The sequence below is a fragment of the Phalaenopsis equestris genome, unplaced genomic scaffold, assembly GCF_001263595.1.
Source record: "Phalaenopsis equestris unplaced genomic scaffold, ASM126359v1 Scaffold000002, whole genome shotgun sequence".
Classification (NCBI taxonomy): domain Eukaryota; kingdom Viridiplantae; phylum Streptophyta; class Magnoliopsida; order Asparagales; family Orchidaceae; genus Phalaenopsis; species Phalaenopsis equestris.
The window spans coordinates 2,848,728-2,867,597 of NW_018164444.1; the positions used below are offsets into that span (position 1 = coordinate 2,848,728).

General features: G+C 34.5%; 1 protein-coding gene across 3 annotated transcripts in view; it reads right to left on the bottom strand.

Annotated features, from left to right (window-relative positions):
- Positions 1 to 18,870, bottom strand: part of LOC110024400 (protoporphyrinogen oxidase, mitochondrial) — a 76,050-nt gene that overhangs the window by 9,370 nt on the left and 47,810 nt on the right. For all 3 annotated transcript variants that reach the window (XM_020724361.1, XM_020724354.1, XM_020724345.1), the window contains 6 exons: positions 15,069 to 15,201; positions 13,955 to 14,143; positions 13,640 to 13,714; positions 13,309 to 13,432; positions 12,805 to 12,913; positions 12,607 to 12,681 (listed from right to left, as the gene is read on the bottom strand). In XM_020724361.1, the coding sequence (XP_020580020.1) occupies positions 12,607 to 12,681; positions 12,805 to 12,913; positions 13,309 to 13,432; positions 13,640 to 13,714; positions 13,955 to 14,143; positions 15,069 to 15,201 (705 nt within the window). The remainder of the gene's footprint in view (positions 1 to 12,606; positions 12,682 to 12,804; positions 12,914 to 13,308; positions 13,433 to 13,639; positions 13,715 to 13,954; positions 14,144 to 15,068; positions 15,202 to 18,870) is intronic.

Here is an 18,870-nt window from a genome sequence, read left to right on the forward strand (position 1 = left end):
TCAAAGAGGTACATTCTTCACTCTCCCCCTGTGCGTTGTCTATGTTCGGCCCTGCTCTTTACCGAGCCCCTGAGGTTTATGTGTGCTCGTCCCTGTTCTCTGCCGAGCCCTGTTAGCATGCTAGAGTAGGGAGATTACTATTTGCCTCATTCTTAAACATGTTCTAACTTACTCTTTATACATTTGTTATGTGGGAATGCCATTTAAAAGCTTGGGGGTATGTATTTCCTTCTCCCTCCCTTTCTCTGTACTTTACTGGCTCTCGGTGTTAACCTTGCCGAGCCCCTGATGAAGATCTTAGGGTATGGTTTAGCACTCCAGTTGCAACTATGCTTGTATTTGAAAATGTTTATCACTTAGATGATGTGAAAGATAAAAAAAAATATGCATATATGCTAGAAGTTAGATTTGATATGCTATTAATTCTTTCTTTTACTTTGCTTATCTAAAGTGCTGAAGTCATGGCATGTTTCCTATCTCTCAAGGCATACTTGTGTTGGAAGTAATTAAGAGGATGGTTTTGAAATAATTGGCCCTTCTCATGAGCATGTTAGTATGTGTATTGCGAAGCTTTCATCCAATTTCACTCAAAGCATGTGGTAGTTTTATCTTGAGATGTCTTAAAAGCATGAGAATATTGCTCTAACTTTTATTGTGGCTTAGTGTTGGAGGTTTCAATTGCAGCTTGGTTTTCGACCCTTGCTGGATTTGGGTTTTAGCCTTGTTTTGCTCGGTTTGGTCTTTAACTAATCTGGAATTTGATGAAAAACTTGGGTTGGCTCGGTTTTACCTTAAGATGACTGAGATTTTAATTTTTGTTAAGGCTCGGGTTTTAATCTATGTTTGGGTTCTGTTTTGGCTTTGAATGGCTCGGTTTTAGCCTTTATTGGGGCTCGGTTTTTTCTATTGGAACTCGATTTTGCCTGATCCAGTCCTTTGGTCCTTTTTTTTTTGCATACTTGTAAAGCTTATTTTGGCATGAGATCTGTATGTTGTTAGCTACTCCAAGTCCAATATATGCGCGGATTTATCCCCAAATGATTTAAAGTTGGTGCAGGACGTGGTTTTACTTGTTCTTGGCCCTACCCAAGAGTTTGGCTTGGTTTGGTTTGGCTTGACTTTGCCTTTTCTGGACCTTACCCGAGAGCTGGTTTGGTGGGGGGCTCGGTTTTGCTTGTTTGACCTCGTTTTGGCCTTGAATGATTCGGTTTCTGTTTGGTTCTGCTCCTACCCGAGAGGTAGCTTGGGAGCTTGATTTGGTTTGTTCTTAGTCCTACCCGTGAGCTTGCTGGCAATCCCCTGGGGTTGTTTGGCTCCTCCTACACGAAGTGGCTTGGGTGTTGATTGATGAGTCAAGTTTAAATGTATGTCTTTGTCCTATCTATAAAGTGAGGTGATTAGAGGATGTGTTGAACAATTTCCTTGTGTCCTACTTGGTGAAATTGGGGTTGGTCTGGAGGCTTTGTGAGGGTTTGTCCATTCACTCTCCTATGTATATTAAATATCTTCATATAATCAATTTGGGTCGTCTTAGCCGTGAGCCTCCTCTCTTGTTGGCCTCGGGTTTGCCTTGACCGTGAACCTCTTTTGACCTTGGGTTGCCTCAGCCGTGGGCCTCCCCTTTGCCTTGGTCGTGAGCCCCTTTTGGCCTAAGGTTTGCATTGGCCATGAGCCCCTTTTGGCCTCGGGTTGCCTTAGACGTGAGCCTCTTCTCCTTTTGGCCTCGGGTTTGCCTTGACCGTGAGTCACCTGTGGGAGTTTATTCGGGTCTGGAGCTAGAGGGTGTTGATATTGGCTTTTACCCATAAATTTTCTTGGCTTTACCTCACTTAAGCCGTAGATCTTACGCCTTAGTGCATTGGAAAAATTTCGAGTTTGTTTGAGGTGTGAGGCTATAGGTTAATTTGGAAGTTGAAAGATTTTGATATCAACTTGGGGTTTGGGAAGATTTGCAAGCCTTATTTGGGAGAGCATTTAGTTGATTTGATTAATCCTACGTCTTTGGGGTTTGAAAAAATCAGCGCAAAGTAGCCTTTTATATTTGTTAGGAAAGACTTTGGGCCCTACTTTTACAGGTCTTTTCGATAGGAGTTTTGAGAACTGATCCATTCTCCTTTTCGGTATTTTAGATGGATCAATGTCTCCTCTCTCTCACCCCATTTTTGTTCTTTTCTTTCCTTGCTTCTTGGTTCTGTTTTCAGCGCGTATGTCCGACGCATAAGTGTCCACGTATAACCTTTTGTTTTACGTGAAACCATCAAACAAGGTCGCAAGTAGTTTGTTTTGGGGCGTAGGGTGGTGATGATAAAGACACTGAAGATAGAGCAGAAAGATGCCCTATCCTATAACATCAAAATCCAGGTATTTGATGAACAATATGATAACAGTATCCTTCACCGACATAAGTCTAGCGGGAGTTGGCTCGAACCTCCTCAGATAGCTGGCAGTCCCACACCCGACAGTGTAATCGACTTGTGGACAATAAAAATTGTTAAAACTTGTTTCAAAAAGAATAAAAATATATTTTTTGCTATAAAATAATTGATAATCTCTCTTTTGAGACCCATGTGCCTTCTAGAGGGGTGGCGGGTTCTATACATTCGGGTGACCGAGTAGCCTTCGTGGACCCTCGAGTACATATACATATATCTGAGTCTATCCCTACACTAGTGCTTGCGGTCTCCCTTACCTGAACTTTCTGTTTGATCAAAGCTTTGGACAGAGCACTCGTGCTTCTTTTCTTTTCCTTGAGATTTCTCCGAGGATTTTGCTTCTAGAGGGGTGGCGGGTTCTATACATTCGGGTGACCGAGTAGCCTTCGTGGACCCTCGAGTACATATACATATATCTGAGTCTATCCCTACACTAGTGCTTGCGGTCTCCCTTACCTGAACTTTCTGTTTGATCAAAGCTTTGGACAGAGCACTCGTGCTTCTTTTCTTGTCCTTGAGATTTCTCCGAGATTTTTGAAGATTTTTTTTACTTGAGTCTTTTCTCGTTGATTTTCTCGAGTTTTCGGTTATGAGTCGTCGTTACACTCTTCTTCGGATTTCCTGGACGGCTTTTCTTCCAGACTTCATTTTTTTTGCAATACATTTCAGCTTGCTATATTTAAGAAACAATGGAGCCCACGGGCGTACAGATTCGTTTTACATTTACAGAATGTTATACTATTCATGTTTATACATGCTACTGCCCTGTACAACATGTTATTCTATTCCTGTTCCTACCTGTTACTATTCTGTACAACATGTTATATTATTCCTGTTTCTACCTGCTATTGTTCTGTAAAGCATGTTATACTGTTCCTTTTACTATAATTGCTACCGTTCTGTAAATGTTATACTGTTCCTTTTACTGTACTTGCTACCGTTCTGTAAAGCATGTTATACTGTTCCTTCTACTATACCTGCTACTATCATGTATGAAATGTATATTGTTTCTTTTATTGTGCTTTCTACTGCTTGTCATGTACTGCACATTTTATAGGTCGTTTGATTTGACATCATAACTGGACACCCTAGAAAACTTAAACTCGTCACAACAAGAAGCTTGAAACTAGCGCGGTGGGCAGCACGACCATCTTTAACAGCAGAACATGTCTTCCCCAACTAAACCATTCCTTTCCTAGAAATTAAATAACAATCCGTAGGATTTCGAGGTTGTTCGCCTAGTGCAACATAAATCCTCAATCTTTTCGTTAGGCATTTGTATAGCTCTGCTGTACGATCTAAGCCCTAACTCGTTTTAGGATTCCGAGGTTGTCGTCCGTCACGACTTAAATCCTTACATCTTCCAAACAATTTGTGTGATCGTTTCACACGAATGTAAGCCCTAATTAAATAAAATTGGCAGGATAAAACACTTGAATATTTCTCCTCGAAACTGAAACCAAATCATAGGGTAGACTGGGAAGCCACCGACGATCTCCTCTGGATCTGTGGCATCCCCTAGTTCTTATTCCTTCGAATTCTGTAATAAATGTTCCAAGTTTGAACCATTCCCTTTTGCACACCTCTTTGTCCGATTTCGTTGAAAAGTCCTATCCTTTTGAAGTTCTTGAAAATAACTTTTCATGATTTTTATCGAAAGTATTTTTAAGTGATTTTGGTCATTTAAGATGTAATTAACTATAGGGGCTTGCCCTTATAGGAAGCTTTTCCGAACCCAGTTTAAAATAAACCCTATTTAATTTTTCATATTAAATAGGAGAATTTATCGGCAAATAAAACGGTTTCGCAGACCAAACGAACGTCATATATATCTTAGTTTATTTGATCGAGTCTTATCTTCAAGTCTTGTGTTTATCCCTCGGGATAAATATAAGGTTTGAGGTAAAACGCTCTTTCATTTAAACTATGAAAAATATGGGATCAGTTTGATTTTTATATTTGATTTTAAACTTAAATCTATATGTACATTAAAAAGTCATTCCGAAGCGGACGACAGGATATCGATTCCGGTGACCGACAGCTTCTTACGGGCAACTCCTCCCCAACCCTACTTTTCCTCGTCGACAAACATCATGAGCTGATCCGATAGATTTTTGAGGTTCGTGTCAGGCATAAGCTCGAGGATATGTTCACGACAACATGTAAGAAGGGGCAGAGACCCTCGTGGGTTGGGGAGGAAGTTTGAGCTGGGTTAAACTGGGCGTGAGCCTCTCCGAAGTACCCGAGGAAGAGACAGACAAATTAGCAGAACCAGACAATGGAGGGAGCAAGAGGGGTCGCACTCCACATTGGATGTTCGATCCATCACACAACACTATCATAGGTTGGTAAAATAATGTCAAAATTCAAAAGCTTAAAGATTTATGCAATTACGTGACTCATATATTTATTTGATCATGTATACAGGCAAATGAGCTTGACAGAAAGCCATCCACCGCAAAGTTGCACGTCTTTACACATCGTTGCGTGGGCACACAACAATGGATATCCAACCACTCTCTTCGTGTCAATGTAAAAATTGAAAATTATATTCTATTAATATGTCAATCAATGTTTAAAATGCCAAATAATATTTGAATTTTGTTATGCAGTAGAAGTACGAGCAGCTTCGGGAGAGACAGAGGGAGATGGCTAGCTAGTCCTCACTGTCCATCAGTAGTGGTAGCCAGTGTTTCACTGTGTAGTCCAATTATGAGTTGTGGACGCAGGCGGCAGAGAAGAAGGGGAGAGAGTACGACCTAAAAGCAAAGGGAATGGCGTTTGAGGCCAAGCGTTCCCAAACAACTGTGAGTGGCCTTAGCTCATTACAAGCTCAGTATGTGGAGCTTGCCAAGCGAGTGACGATGATGAATGAAGAGCTCCGGCAGGTGCGTGAAGACCAGCAGCTCGTTGCAAATAGCCTAGCACGCCATACAGAGAGTTTTGATAGCCAGAGCAAGCGACACATGCGTCCGATCGAGGAGAAGTAGGATGATGATGAGGATGAAGATTAGATTTTTCTCAATGTTAGATGATGTTCCCCTGGCATAGGGGCTGACTTTATGTTTTTTCCATTTATGTATAGTACGAACTTTCAGTTTCTTGTGTTGTGAATTTTGATCACTTTAATCCATTTATGTTAAATCTAATTTAGTATCATTATGTGTATGTTGGGAGATTTCTTTAATGAATTGCAATGATAAATAAATATCATATTATGTTGATTGTATTTGTTATGAGCATCTATGTGAAAATCTAACCGTTTTGTTGTATATTTTTTTTCTTACAGGTTAGTATCAGAAAATTTTGACATTAAATCCTACAATCAACCAACGATATAAGCCGCAACTAAAACGACGCAATAGCGTAGGCTATGACTAACGTCGATTAGCGTCGTCGATGTTCGATGCTAATCAACATTGGCCATAGTCGATGCTATTGCGTTGCTATGTCAGCGTCGTTTGCATGTTCGTGGTATGTTTAAGCAATGAGTGATTTTGACGTTAATGCGTACGCAAATTAAATCTGACGCTAATGTCCACGCAAAATAAATTAGCGACGCTCATTTTAACGTTAGAAAAAAAAGAACGATATTTTGACGCTAATCGAAATTAGCGAAGGAAAATAACTCGATTAACATCAAAAATGTCCGAGCTAATCAGGCTTTTTCCTGTATTGTAATTTTTAATAATGATAATAATAATAAATAGAATTAAAATAACAATAATAATAATAATATTGAGAAATTAAAAAATAAAAAAATTCAAAAGAATTTTAAAGAACAAAAGAATTTTAAAGAATAATTAAATAAAAAAATAGTATTAAAAAACAAATAATAATAATAATAACAATTATTATTATTATTATTATTAACGGCTAAAAAACCAAAATTAAAAATAAGATTACAAAGTTTTTAATAGTTAATAATTAATTTTAGAAATAATAGAATGAGTAATTATTGTAATTAGATTTATAGTAATAATGATGAAGATAATAATGATAATATAAATACTATCTATATTATTAAAGGATTAAAAGAAATTTGAAACTTAAAATAATATCAAGAAACTAGTATTATATATTTGTCAATATAGGTATGAGCCGTATTTTAAAATTATTTAAATCTATTTTAAACCTTAATTAATGAAAGATACATTTGTGAGAAACAATAATATTTATCAAAATTTATAGCGTCAAGTAAATCACATCAATCTAGGCATAATGCCCACCTCCTGCCCTGACCAACAACCCTTGATCCTATCAATGTTGGGCCATGAACTATGATGCCTAAAATCAAAGAAACATCCTATAATAGTGTCTCCAAACACCAATGCTCTGTAAGCGCCGTGAGCAGATGATGATTCAGCTTGATATATTGTAGATGTCTGATGTAGTCTAATCCAACATCTCTCAAACAACAACAAAACTTAGATATGAGACATATCACTCCCTCACCATAAACAATCGCGCACTTGTCTTAAGTATAGTACCCTATAGAAACAAATTTATAAAATATAATGACATAAGACATAAGTAACGATATTCATTAAAGCAATTATTTAGTGTTGATCTAACATTATCTCATCAGGATGTGTAGCTTTGTGTCCCACGTTGTGGAGCAACAACTGTTCAAATGATTGGTCGTTCGCAACTATAACTGCAGCCTCCATCCACATGTAAGTCAAACTCAAAATGACCAAAAATTGAAATTATATACTTCGTACTCATTATGCTTAATGCAAGTAAGTTTAGGAAATCTTCAATCTTCAATTTTATAATGTTGAAAAGTAATATTGATTCTAGTGGCTATTAGCGACTCATTTGTTGCATCAAGATCTTGGACTGTAATATATTATCTTAAGAAATAGTGATACAAGATTGTAGTGTATAGAGCAAACTAAATCTTGAATAGGAAGTTCTCTAACTCGACAAAGAATACCGCTAAAGCATCCTGATGTGTATGTTGTTATTATTCCATAACTTTGTCCTCCATCCTGTGAAAGAGTCCTAGTAACATTACTGAAAATCAACCAATAATATTTCTTGTTTTATTTGCGGATGTCAGTCATATGTCAATTGAATAATCAACTTTCATCTGTATTTATTGCCCAATACATCTTCAAACACATTGTCTCTATGTCTATCTAATAAGGTTTTTGAAGATTTCTCTGAGAAATCTTGAGTAGAATTTGTGTCGTTCACGAGAAAATTTTTATACATCAAAGGACAATGCTTGGATGGTGATATGAGATTATAAGAAAAATCTGTGTGTGATCCAACTACGGGTAGAAAGCTCAAACAAATTTTGTAAAAATCACTTGCAGAATTCGTTGCACTTAAGTTTAACAATGGAAAATGCCAACGAGTAGAGCCTGTTATTCGCATCAACACTAACAATGCTGAGTAAAATTTCATGATATTTTACTAACAAGAATGAGCTATCGAATCTTAATATAGGACAACAGCTGCTCCACCCTCTACCACATACACAAAAAAAAGCTAAAACTGAGATGCTCCCTTAGATTGAATCCTACAGATGGATCCTGACATTGCACAGTAATTGACTATCATTACTTATGCAATGAATAATGACTAATGACTCGTTCAAACTGTCGAAAATAGACTTGACTATCTTTCATTTTTTGCATCTCATTCCTTCATACAAGATATTCATAATGAGCAATACTCTATCTAAGCTTCAAATCGAACTAACGTCTGAAAATGAAAAGAATGTGATAATAGATGAATTTAGATGTGCACTGACAAATTCAACAAGTCAGAATTTTGTGTGCGCATGTGAGATGACTAGTGATAGACGATATCTTCCACACTCTGAAAAGCTTCTTGCTCCTAGCTGCATGTAAATGCCATTGAATGGTCTAGATGGACGGTCATGATGCAAAAACATCATACTTAGTCTAGATTTGTTAGAATTTAAAATTCAATATTCTATGTTAGCTATGCACCAACCATTGACTGCACAATGTAAGTTTGCTTTTGTGGCGAAAATCATACATAATGTTAATTGGACATGATATATGAAATTTGTCATTGAAGTTAATTGGACATATTGTAGCATCGAAATTGATATCCTTATCCCACTCCTCACTTGTACAGTAAGCTCGAATATAACAATTATTATATTGCATAACATCAAATATGTGTGCATTGTTCACGGAATGCTTCCTAATCAAGTAATAACCCAAAATCTCAGACATATATGTCTCCACTGGTGTATCTACTCTGATACCACATATACTATGAGAGTTATCACTTGTGTCATTATTGATTGTCTCATATTCTTCCACTCCTGAATAATATGAGTATCATCTTACGCTTTATCATCAATATGTATGCCCGAATGATGGCTTGGCTCAAAACAAGAAAGTCTACCAATATTGAGAGATTTATAAATTTAACTTCAAAATTAGTTAAAAAAATTCAATGCAATGCACTTTTTTATGGTAAAGTGAAATATAGTAACCTATAAGCTTGATAATTCATCAAATTTGTTGCTGAAAAATCTGTGTAATCACAAGCCACATATCTAAAGGACCTGCTGCAATTTCAAAGAACATTTAAATATTGCTATGAGGAACAACATCGTATCTCTCAATTTTGCATAGAGTGTCAATGTTTATTGATGGGCCACTTGTAGTACACACTGTGAATTCGTCATCTTCTAATGGAGTTGCAACAAACAATTGACCGATATGACATCCGCATATGATCGATACTGTGTCCTATGATCACCATTCAGAGCATGAAGCACTCTAAGACATAATTGTTCATGTGTTGATTATGGAGGAACACACAGAGGTCGACGATGACCTCCTAAGTAGTTCGGGTTAAGGTTTTTAGAAACAACTAATTCACTATCGTAGAATAGCATAAATGTTAAAAATTGCTGACTCATGTTGACAGATCAATCTATATAATAACTATGTGAATGAGTCACAATAGCTGTGGAAAATATAACTATGCTTGATTTTTTAATTTGCTGTTAAGTTCTAAGAGGTTTATCGAGTTGTTATTATTATTGACTAGTTAATTTGGATTGAATAGTATGTGTCGTGATTATACTGAGAAATGAGATCAAAACCTCTTATATCCTTCCTCTTATGAGTAATTTGAGTATCATTTCACGCTTTATCATCAATATGTATGCCAGAATGATGAATCAACTCAAAACAGAATTGTCTACCAAGACTGAGAGATTTATAAATTTAACTTTGAGATTAGTTAAAACAATCAAGGGAATGCATTTTTTATGGTGAAATGAAATATAGTAACCTGTAAGCTTGATAATTCATCAAATTTGCCGCAAAAAATCAATGTAATCACGAGACGCAAATTATGGACTTGTACTTTCAAGGAGCATTTGAAAATTGCTCTGAGAAACAACACCGTATCTCTCAATTTTTGTGTAGTGTCAAGGTTATTCTATGTGAATTCGTCGTCTTCTATTGGAGTTAAAACAAATCTTGACCGATATGACATCCACATATTACCGATATGATGTACGCCCTAGGATCATCATTCAGAGCATGAAGCATTCTACGACATAACTGTTCAAATGTTGACTATGTCGAAACACACAGAGTTTGACGAAGAACTCCTAAGAAGCTCAAGTTGAAGCTATTAGCAATAACTACTCCACAGTCGTAGAATAACTTAAATGTTAAAAATTGCTGACTTATTTTGACTAATTAATCTACATAATAATTATGTGACTGGGTCACGATTGCAGCGAAAAAAATAACTATTCTTGATTTTTTGTTTGTTGTTGAATTTTAAGCTTTTGTTTATCGAGATATTATTATTATTAACTAGTTAATTTTGATTGAATAGTATGTGTCGTTATAAGAGAGAAATGAGATCAAAACCTCATATCCTTCGTCTCTCGAGTGCTTTGAGATTATCAATATGTATGCTTGGATGATGACTTACTCAAAACAAAAATGTATACCAAGACAAAGAGATTTACAATTTAACTTAAGGATTAGTTAAAACATTCTATGCAATGCACTTTTTTATGGTGAAGTGAAATATAGTAATCTGTAAGCTTGATAATTCATCAAATTTTTTGTTGAAAATCAATGTAATCATGAGCTACGTATTATGAAGGATTTGTTGTACTTTCAAGGAGCATTTGAATATTGCTCTGAGGAACAACACCGTATCTCTCAATTTTTGCATAGTGTCAAGGTTTATTGTTGGGCCCCTTGTAGTACACACTATGTAAATTCATCATCTTCTACTAGAGTTGCCACAAAACCTTGACCAATAATTTGCGTCCTAGGATCACCATCTATAGCATAACTGTTCAAATGTTGACTATGTCGAAACATACAGAGTTTGACAACGACCTCTTCAGTAGTTCGAGTTGAAGTTATTAGCAATAACTAATTCACCATTGCATAACAACATAAATGTTAAAAAATGTTGACTGATCAATCTATATAATAATTATGTGATTGAGTCACAATGGCTGTGAAAAATATAATTATGCATGATTTTTTTGTTTGTTGTTGAGTTCTAAGTTGACGTTTATCGAGTTATTATTATTTAACTAGTTAATTTAGATTGAATAGTATTTTTCGTTGTTATACAAGAGATATGGGATCAAAACCTCCTTCGAGCCAGTAGCCATGCTTTCTAGACTTTCCTTCCAATATACTTATTTCAGGATATTTTTATCCTTCTTCATATCAATATCTTTATTTTCATAATAGTATGCGTCATTTATTCATTTTTAAATGTCGACCATCTGAAGATCCAATTAGAAGAGTAGATGTTTTAGATCCGACTTATGTTAAGAAAGGCAAAGGTAGACCAAGGAAGACTTGGGCATGTTGTATAAAAAATGATCTTAATTTATTAGAAATAAATGAAAATATGACACTAAATAGGACGCAATGGAGAAAAAGAATGTTGTTGTTGTAATCCTACAAGCATTCTCAAAAGAATTTGAGCATGACTTGAACAAGTTTTGATAATTAATTATTGTTTCTCACAAATGTCACTTTCATTGAACAAGGTTTAAAACATTATTAAATAATGTTAAAATATAGTTCATACATATACTGACAATTATATAGTACTAGAGTTCATTTAAAAAAAAATAAATTTGAGAAATTGTATACATAAATCACAAACTATTAAGAAGTTCTATAGAAAAGTACAACAATATGCGCACTCACAAAGATATAGGTAATATTATTAACAAAATTAATGTTATTGACATTATTAATATTAATGATAGTAACTAGTTTTTTAATATTATTTTAAGTTTTGAATTTCTCTAAAGTTTTTTAATAATATGGATAATATTGAGATTATTATATTATCACCATATTTTTACTATAAATAGGATAATTATAATTATTATTTCTATTATTACTAAAATTATAACTACAAAAAAATTATAATATTATTTTTTATTTTTTTTATAAATAATATTATTATTACTATTAATATTACTATTATTATTATCATTACTATTTTAAATTATTATTATTATTTTTAATTGTTACTATTATTGATGTCGTTTTATTCTTTATAATTATTTTAATTTTTTTTTTAATTTTTTCTATATTATCATTATTATTAATGTTATTGTTGTTATTAATTTTGTTTTTTTAATTCTTTAAAAATAATAATATTAAAAATATTATTATTAGTAGTATTATATTTTTTTTTATTGTTACCGTTATTATTATTAATATTGTTGATTACTATCATCATTACTAGCCAACGACCTCATAATTGAGGCAATAATGAGCCAAAATCGGTAGGTATGCTACCAATTTTAACCAAAGTCCAGTCAAAATCGATAGTTGACCTGCCAATTTTGTCGATTTAAATTTTTTTTAATGCCGATTGGTTAGAAAGTTTTGTTAATAAGTCAATTTTAAAAATTTCATAAATAATCCCTAGGGAAGACTATTTTAGCCCTCATTGATAGAGTTTGGGGATTAAATTGATAGTTTTATAAACGCTAAGACAATTTGGACGCCGACAAAGAGTAAGCGAACCATTTAAATAATTTTCTCATCATCAAATTTACTCAATAGAAACACAAAAGATCATGAAGTAAAGGGTCAACTTAAGAAAGATATTCATACCATTTATGTAAAGTTAAAATGAAGACCACAATGAAAATTCTCCATACCTCATGAATGTTGGTTGACCTTCTACACCCAAAAGCTTCCTAAGGTCAGCAGTCACAACCTCTTGTATCTCACTTCTACATAAATATGCAAAAAATTAATAATCACTTCAACTAAATCAAGGAAAATAAGAGGCGTGATATATTTGAAAATATTTGCAGAAACAGAAGACAAAAAAAAAAAAAAAAAAACACTCATACAACGACGCTCCAGTTAAGTTCCTGTTCCTTGTTCCCCCGACAAATGTAGTGTATAAATACTGATTGGCTGGAGCACGATCCGGGAACATCATGGATGAAAATAAAGTACCTACAAGAGAATAAAAAAGGGGATCTACATACATACCACCCAATTCCTATGTATTTACATATCTAACATCCACATTATGCTTTTTTACATTTATAATTTATACCACCTCTAAATCTTTCATATCACAAAAAATACCACCATTTTAATTTTTAAAAAGTGAAATATATCTTTTCAAGCATAGGAAAAATGGGTAAAAATTAAAATTAGTTGTTAGATATGCAAATATATAATAATTGAGTGGTGTATGTAAATCCTCCAATAAAAATAAACTTTCTAAGTTAATATCATAGAAGAAGTCGGCAATAGGCAAGTTAGCCCACAATCACTAGATAGAGAGAAAAAAAAAAGGAGAAAAAAAAGCTGAGATAATATTTTATCTGGAATCCATTTATTACCAAGCGTCTTCAAGCCATTTTCTTGTTCTTTGGAAGGCACAAGAACTCCAAATCCTTCCAAGGGCTTTTTCACACACTCCCTTTTAAAGGATGTGATCACGACCGATAACGGTACATAGTCCACCTGCATAGAAATGGCAGTGATAATCTGAGCAAAAACCTTTTGTTGAAACTGAAAACCAGCCTTCAAATAAAGACGGCAATGACAAATGATTTTATATATAAGCGCCAATTGCGACTGTTCTCAGGGTTAATCGTGTTAATATTCAACTCTTTTTTTCACTTGATACCTTTTCATCAACAGTGTAAGAATTAATACAAAGAAAAACACCTTGGGGATGAAATTAAGGTTGAAAGGATTTCCTCTTGCATTGAATTTCATCTCTTGAACATCACATAATGGAGCCTAAAAAAAGAAAAAAAAAACAATCTCTCACCATCTTTGAATAATAGGTCAGAATACATTACTTTTTGTTATTTAATTATCAGTTTGTTAATTTATAAATTTAAATAGGTGAACAAATTATAAAAATTTAAACATGATAATAAAAAAGTATACCCAAGGAATCAATCTGTTAAGGTTTATAAGATATTGAACATATTAAAATAAAACTAACCGTCACGAATATATAGCAAGATTAATTACCGTCATTATAATAGCATCAAATAATTGGTTTTGAATAATATCCGAGCCATTAACATGGTTTGCAGCATAGGAAATCGACCAATCATTGGATAGAGAATCTCCATCTGAGTGATAAGATAATGATAACACTTTGGAGTTCAGTTTCAAACTTTCCCCACCAATCTTGGAGCATAGCATATTCGTAAGTGTCTACAAAGCAAAAACATACATGTAAGAACTTCTAACAAACATTAGATGCCACTGAGAGAAACTACTTGGTGTACGATACTCAAGATAAATTAACGGATTAGATCATTTCTGCATCAACCAACCCCACAGTAGAGATTAAAAATAAAAAAAACATTCTAGATATGAAACTTTAATAAATTTTGTTCCCAGTCGTTGATTTGTATGAAGATTTTTGTATTATTAGATTAAATTTAGGGAAATTTACATACTTACCACACAGTTAATGAATTTACATATCTAGCACCTAAATTTTACTATTTAAATTTTGTAACACACTGATGTCATAAACCTATGTTGAAAAAGTGTATTTTACTTTTAAAAGGAGTGGTATTTTTGATGTAATGTTAAAGATTTCAGTGCAATATATATGCAAACATGCAAGTTTAGGTTTTTCGATATGTAAATATAAAAGAATTGGCTGGTATGTAAAATGCCCCCATTAAAAAATCAGAACTCTAACATGCATTATTAAAAAAGTCAGTATAAGGGAAAGACCATTAGGGTTTACATTAATAGTTTAAGTTTGACAGTAGGACGTATTAAATTTCATGCTCAGCACAGTACAATAGTCAATATGATATGATGCATATTGGTAATCTTTCAAAGTAGCAACAAGAGCCTCTATGTTCCGGAAAACGTTTCCACTATGAATCAAGATTGGATCAGTAGCGGAAGGAATAAGCCGTTTCTCATGTTCAACATAAGTCTGCAGCAAAACATATGAATGATTTTTGTGCCTGACGGCTAACAAAACTCTGCACAAAACTCGACCGCCTATCAAATAATCAGAAAAAAATCATGCCGTCATAATTTACAATGCTAGGTGACATATTAGTTATTCAGAAAAGATGCAGAGATTGAGAAAGCAAACGGCAGAAGACAATACCTGCATTCCACCCTGAAAAGAAAATGAGCCTCTCTGGTGTTTTTTCTTATCCAAAGAACTTTTACTTGGATCATTATCCTTTGGTTTTCCAGATGCCTTCGAACGAATTGCCCCAACTATGACTGAACCAAACCTAAAAAAGCAGAAAATGTTTGTCTATGTTCCGGATCATGGGGCATCAAACATGCTTTCGTGTCCATCTCAGAGAAAGCTGAAGTTCAGCTTAAAGCTTCAATGTTTTGCAATATAGCAAGCAATTTTAAAAAACATCCAAATTTATACATTCTTCGATGAAGAAATGGTGAGAATTGTCTCGACATATAGGAAAAAGATTTAACTTAGACATTTTATATCAGCAATTTTAATTATTGTCATCCTATGTAGCGAGCATTCAGTCTTAAAAACCAAAGAACTGTGATTAATAAAATATTACAAAGTCTCATACCTGGCCTGAACAGGACCTTGGCTAGCTGGTTTAAGTTCAACTCTAAGACAGGTCAACATGGTACACTAGTTGCATGAGATTTACACATTTTTCTTTGACAATGTGCTTAATTGGCGTATTTTAAACTAAGGATGTTAACTTGACCGTGCCAATTGTGTTTCACGTTTTTTTATTTGTCCATAACAACCATATCCTAACTACAATCGTGTTTTTGCAAGATTAGTAAGTTTGTTACATTCTTAATGAAAATTTGGTGTGCTGCTAAGCTTATGTCAATCATGAACAAATACACAGCCTAGGAATTTGAATTGGCTGCATTAAATTGGATCATTCTTAAAGCGTCATTAGTTCATCGTACGTTTAGCAGGGGTGGATGTACGCGCATTAAAAGGGGAGAATTGCACCATTTAGAATTTTGCACCCTCTAAAATTTTGCAATTTAAATTGATACCCTAATAATCGCCATTAGTTCATCGTACGCTTAGCAAGGGTGGATGTACGTGCTAGGTTTGGCTGGTTATTACATGAGGTCTTTTTAGGGATTTTCACAAATTGATATGCCACTATCAAGGTTGACTCAGAAGGCGGTGAAGTTTGAATGGTCTGATCGTTGCGAGGAGGATTTTCAAAAACTAAATACTTTTTAATTTCCGCTCCAGTATTAGTCATTCCTTCAGATTCTGATGGGTTTTAGATTTTTCAGTGAGACATCTTTGAGGGGTTTGGGTTGTGTTCTTATGCATCATGATAAGATCATTGCAAATGCATCACGAAAATCGAAGAATCATGAAAAAAACTATCCCGCACATGACTCAAAATTTATTGCAATTGTATTTATACTCAAGATATTGAGGCATTATCTGTATAGAATTAGATGCGAAGTTTTTACTGACCATCAGAGTTTGGAGTATATTTTTACTAAGAAAGAACTAAATCTGAGGCAAATGAGATGGCTGAAATTTATTAAAGAATATGATTTAAATATTCAGTATCATCCTGGGAAAGACAAATGTGGTGGCAGATGTGCTGAAGAAAATAACTTCAAATAATTTGAACTATTTATTTACGCAACAGGAGTAGTTAATTAAAGATACGTAGAAGTTGAAGCTGACTATAGTTGAATATGGTGATGCTAGTAAGCCTCAATTATATCAGTTGAATATGCTGATGATAGTAAGCCTCAATCAAATTTGAAGGATAGAATTGGAGATTTTTTAGCTAGATATAACAGTATTCAGAAAGTTCTGGAGCAGGTTAAAATAGATAGTTTAGAAAATATGAACTAGATCAGGATGATCTATTGAGGTATGAAGACAGGGTTATGTTCTAGATGTTAATGATCTAAGGAAGAAAATTCTGGAGGAAGCACATTTATCCGGCTATACTATTCACCCAGAAAGTAATAAAATATACTAGGATCTTAAAGAAGCATTTTGGTGGCCAGGATTGAAGAGAATGTGACAGAATTTGTGGCTAAGTGTCCTTCATGTCAGCTGGTGAAGGCAGATTATCAACATTTTGGAGGTCAGTTGCAACCTTTACCAATTCCAGAGTGGAAATGAGAAGAGATTGCGATAGAGTTTGTTATTGGTTTGCTGAGATCACGTCAGGGTCTTGATGCTTATTTGAGTAATTATCGATAGACAGCTTAAGTCTGCCCATTTCCTGCCTATTAGACAGACAAATCTAGTTGAAAAACTAGTCAAATTATATGTAGATCAAATTGTGAGGTTGCATGGGGTGTCAAAGTCTATTTTTTCTGACAGAGATGACAGGTTTACTTCCAGATTATAGAAGAAGATTCAAGAAGCTTTAAACATACGGCTAAATTTCAGTATAACATTTCACCCTAAAACAGATAATCAGTTAGAGAGGACTATTCAGACTTTAGGGGATCTACTAATGTATGTGTCCTTGAATTTGGTGGAAGTTGAAAATCACATATAACTTTAGTAGAATTTGCTTATAACAACAATTACTAGGCTAGCAATAGGATGGCTCCACTGAAGCCTTGCATGGAAGGAAGTGCACGACACCTCTAGTTTGGGCTGCAATAGGCGAAAGAAAGATCATTGGTGCTGATTTAGTTGATAATGCTACTGAGAAGATTATACTGATTAGAGAAAGACTGAGGGCAGTGCAATAGACAGAGAAAATATTATGATACCAAGCGCAAACTTGTTGAGTTTGAAGTTGGAGAGATTATCTTTATCAAAGTCCGTCCACTTAAGGGAATGCAAAGTTTTGGGAAGACAGGAAAATTGAGCCTCGAATATGTCGGTCCAATTGAGATTGTGGGGAGGATTGAGAAAGTGGCTTACATTGGTTTTACCAGCTTACATTTAGGGAGTGCATAATGTTTTCCACATTTCTTCACCGAGAAAGTATATTGCAGATGAATCTAGTATAGTGATAGCATACTCAATTGATATTCAGCCTGATTTGACTTATGTTGAGGAGCCTGAAAGAATTCTGAATTATTATGTGCTGTGAAACAGAGATATCTCTTTTGTGAAGATTTTATGGATGCATGTGTTAAAAAAAAATGCTATCTGGAAGAAAGTCTCTGAGATGCAAGAAAGAAATCTACAAACTTTCAATTGAGGTATGTTTCTTTTATTTTAATGTTTTTCATATTTCGATGACGAAATTTTTTTAAGGATGAAAGATTGTAACAACTAAATTTTTAATAAAAATATAAGAGAATAATAATATCAAATAATAATAATAATATTGAATCAAATCGTTGGGACGATTTGTTAAGTGAAGTCGGGAAGGGGAAGACCTCCCTCGATCACTCTTCACCCCTAACTGTCACACGAACAGAGAACAAACGGAGAGCGAGAGCGAGAGAGAGAGAGAAGAGCAAGAAGAATTCGTAGTCTCATACATGTGATACGACACCAAGCCCTAGCCGAGTGGTCAAGGAGGAAGGGAAGAGGTAGCAACTTTGAGCGCTACCACCGTGCAAAGCAAAGGAGGAAGGTTTGACATTGTGGTCGTACCAAAGGAAGAGGAAAAGTAGGTGTCATGTCCTCGTGCATGTAGAGGAAGAGGAGGAAGAAGAAAGGCATGTGCTGCCTTGGATTCAAATCGAGATCGAAGGAGAGAGGCTTCATGTGAGCAGCTTATGCAGAGAACAAAGGAGGGAAAAGTTCTGTTATTAGTTCTAGCTCTTACCGATCGACCAAATGAGAAGAAAGAGCTCGTGCAGCCGTGTGCATGAGGTTAGGGTAGAGACTGAAATATATAAAGGTAAATTTAATGTTAAATAAATTTATATATATTATATTATGAATAATTATGTGTGTGTGTGTGAAGGTATGTCTATTTAATTAATGGAAAGTTTTATTGAAT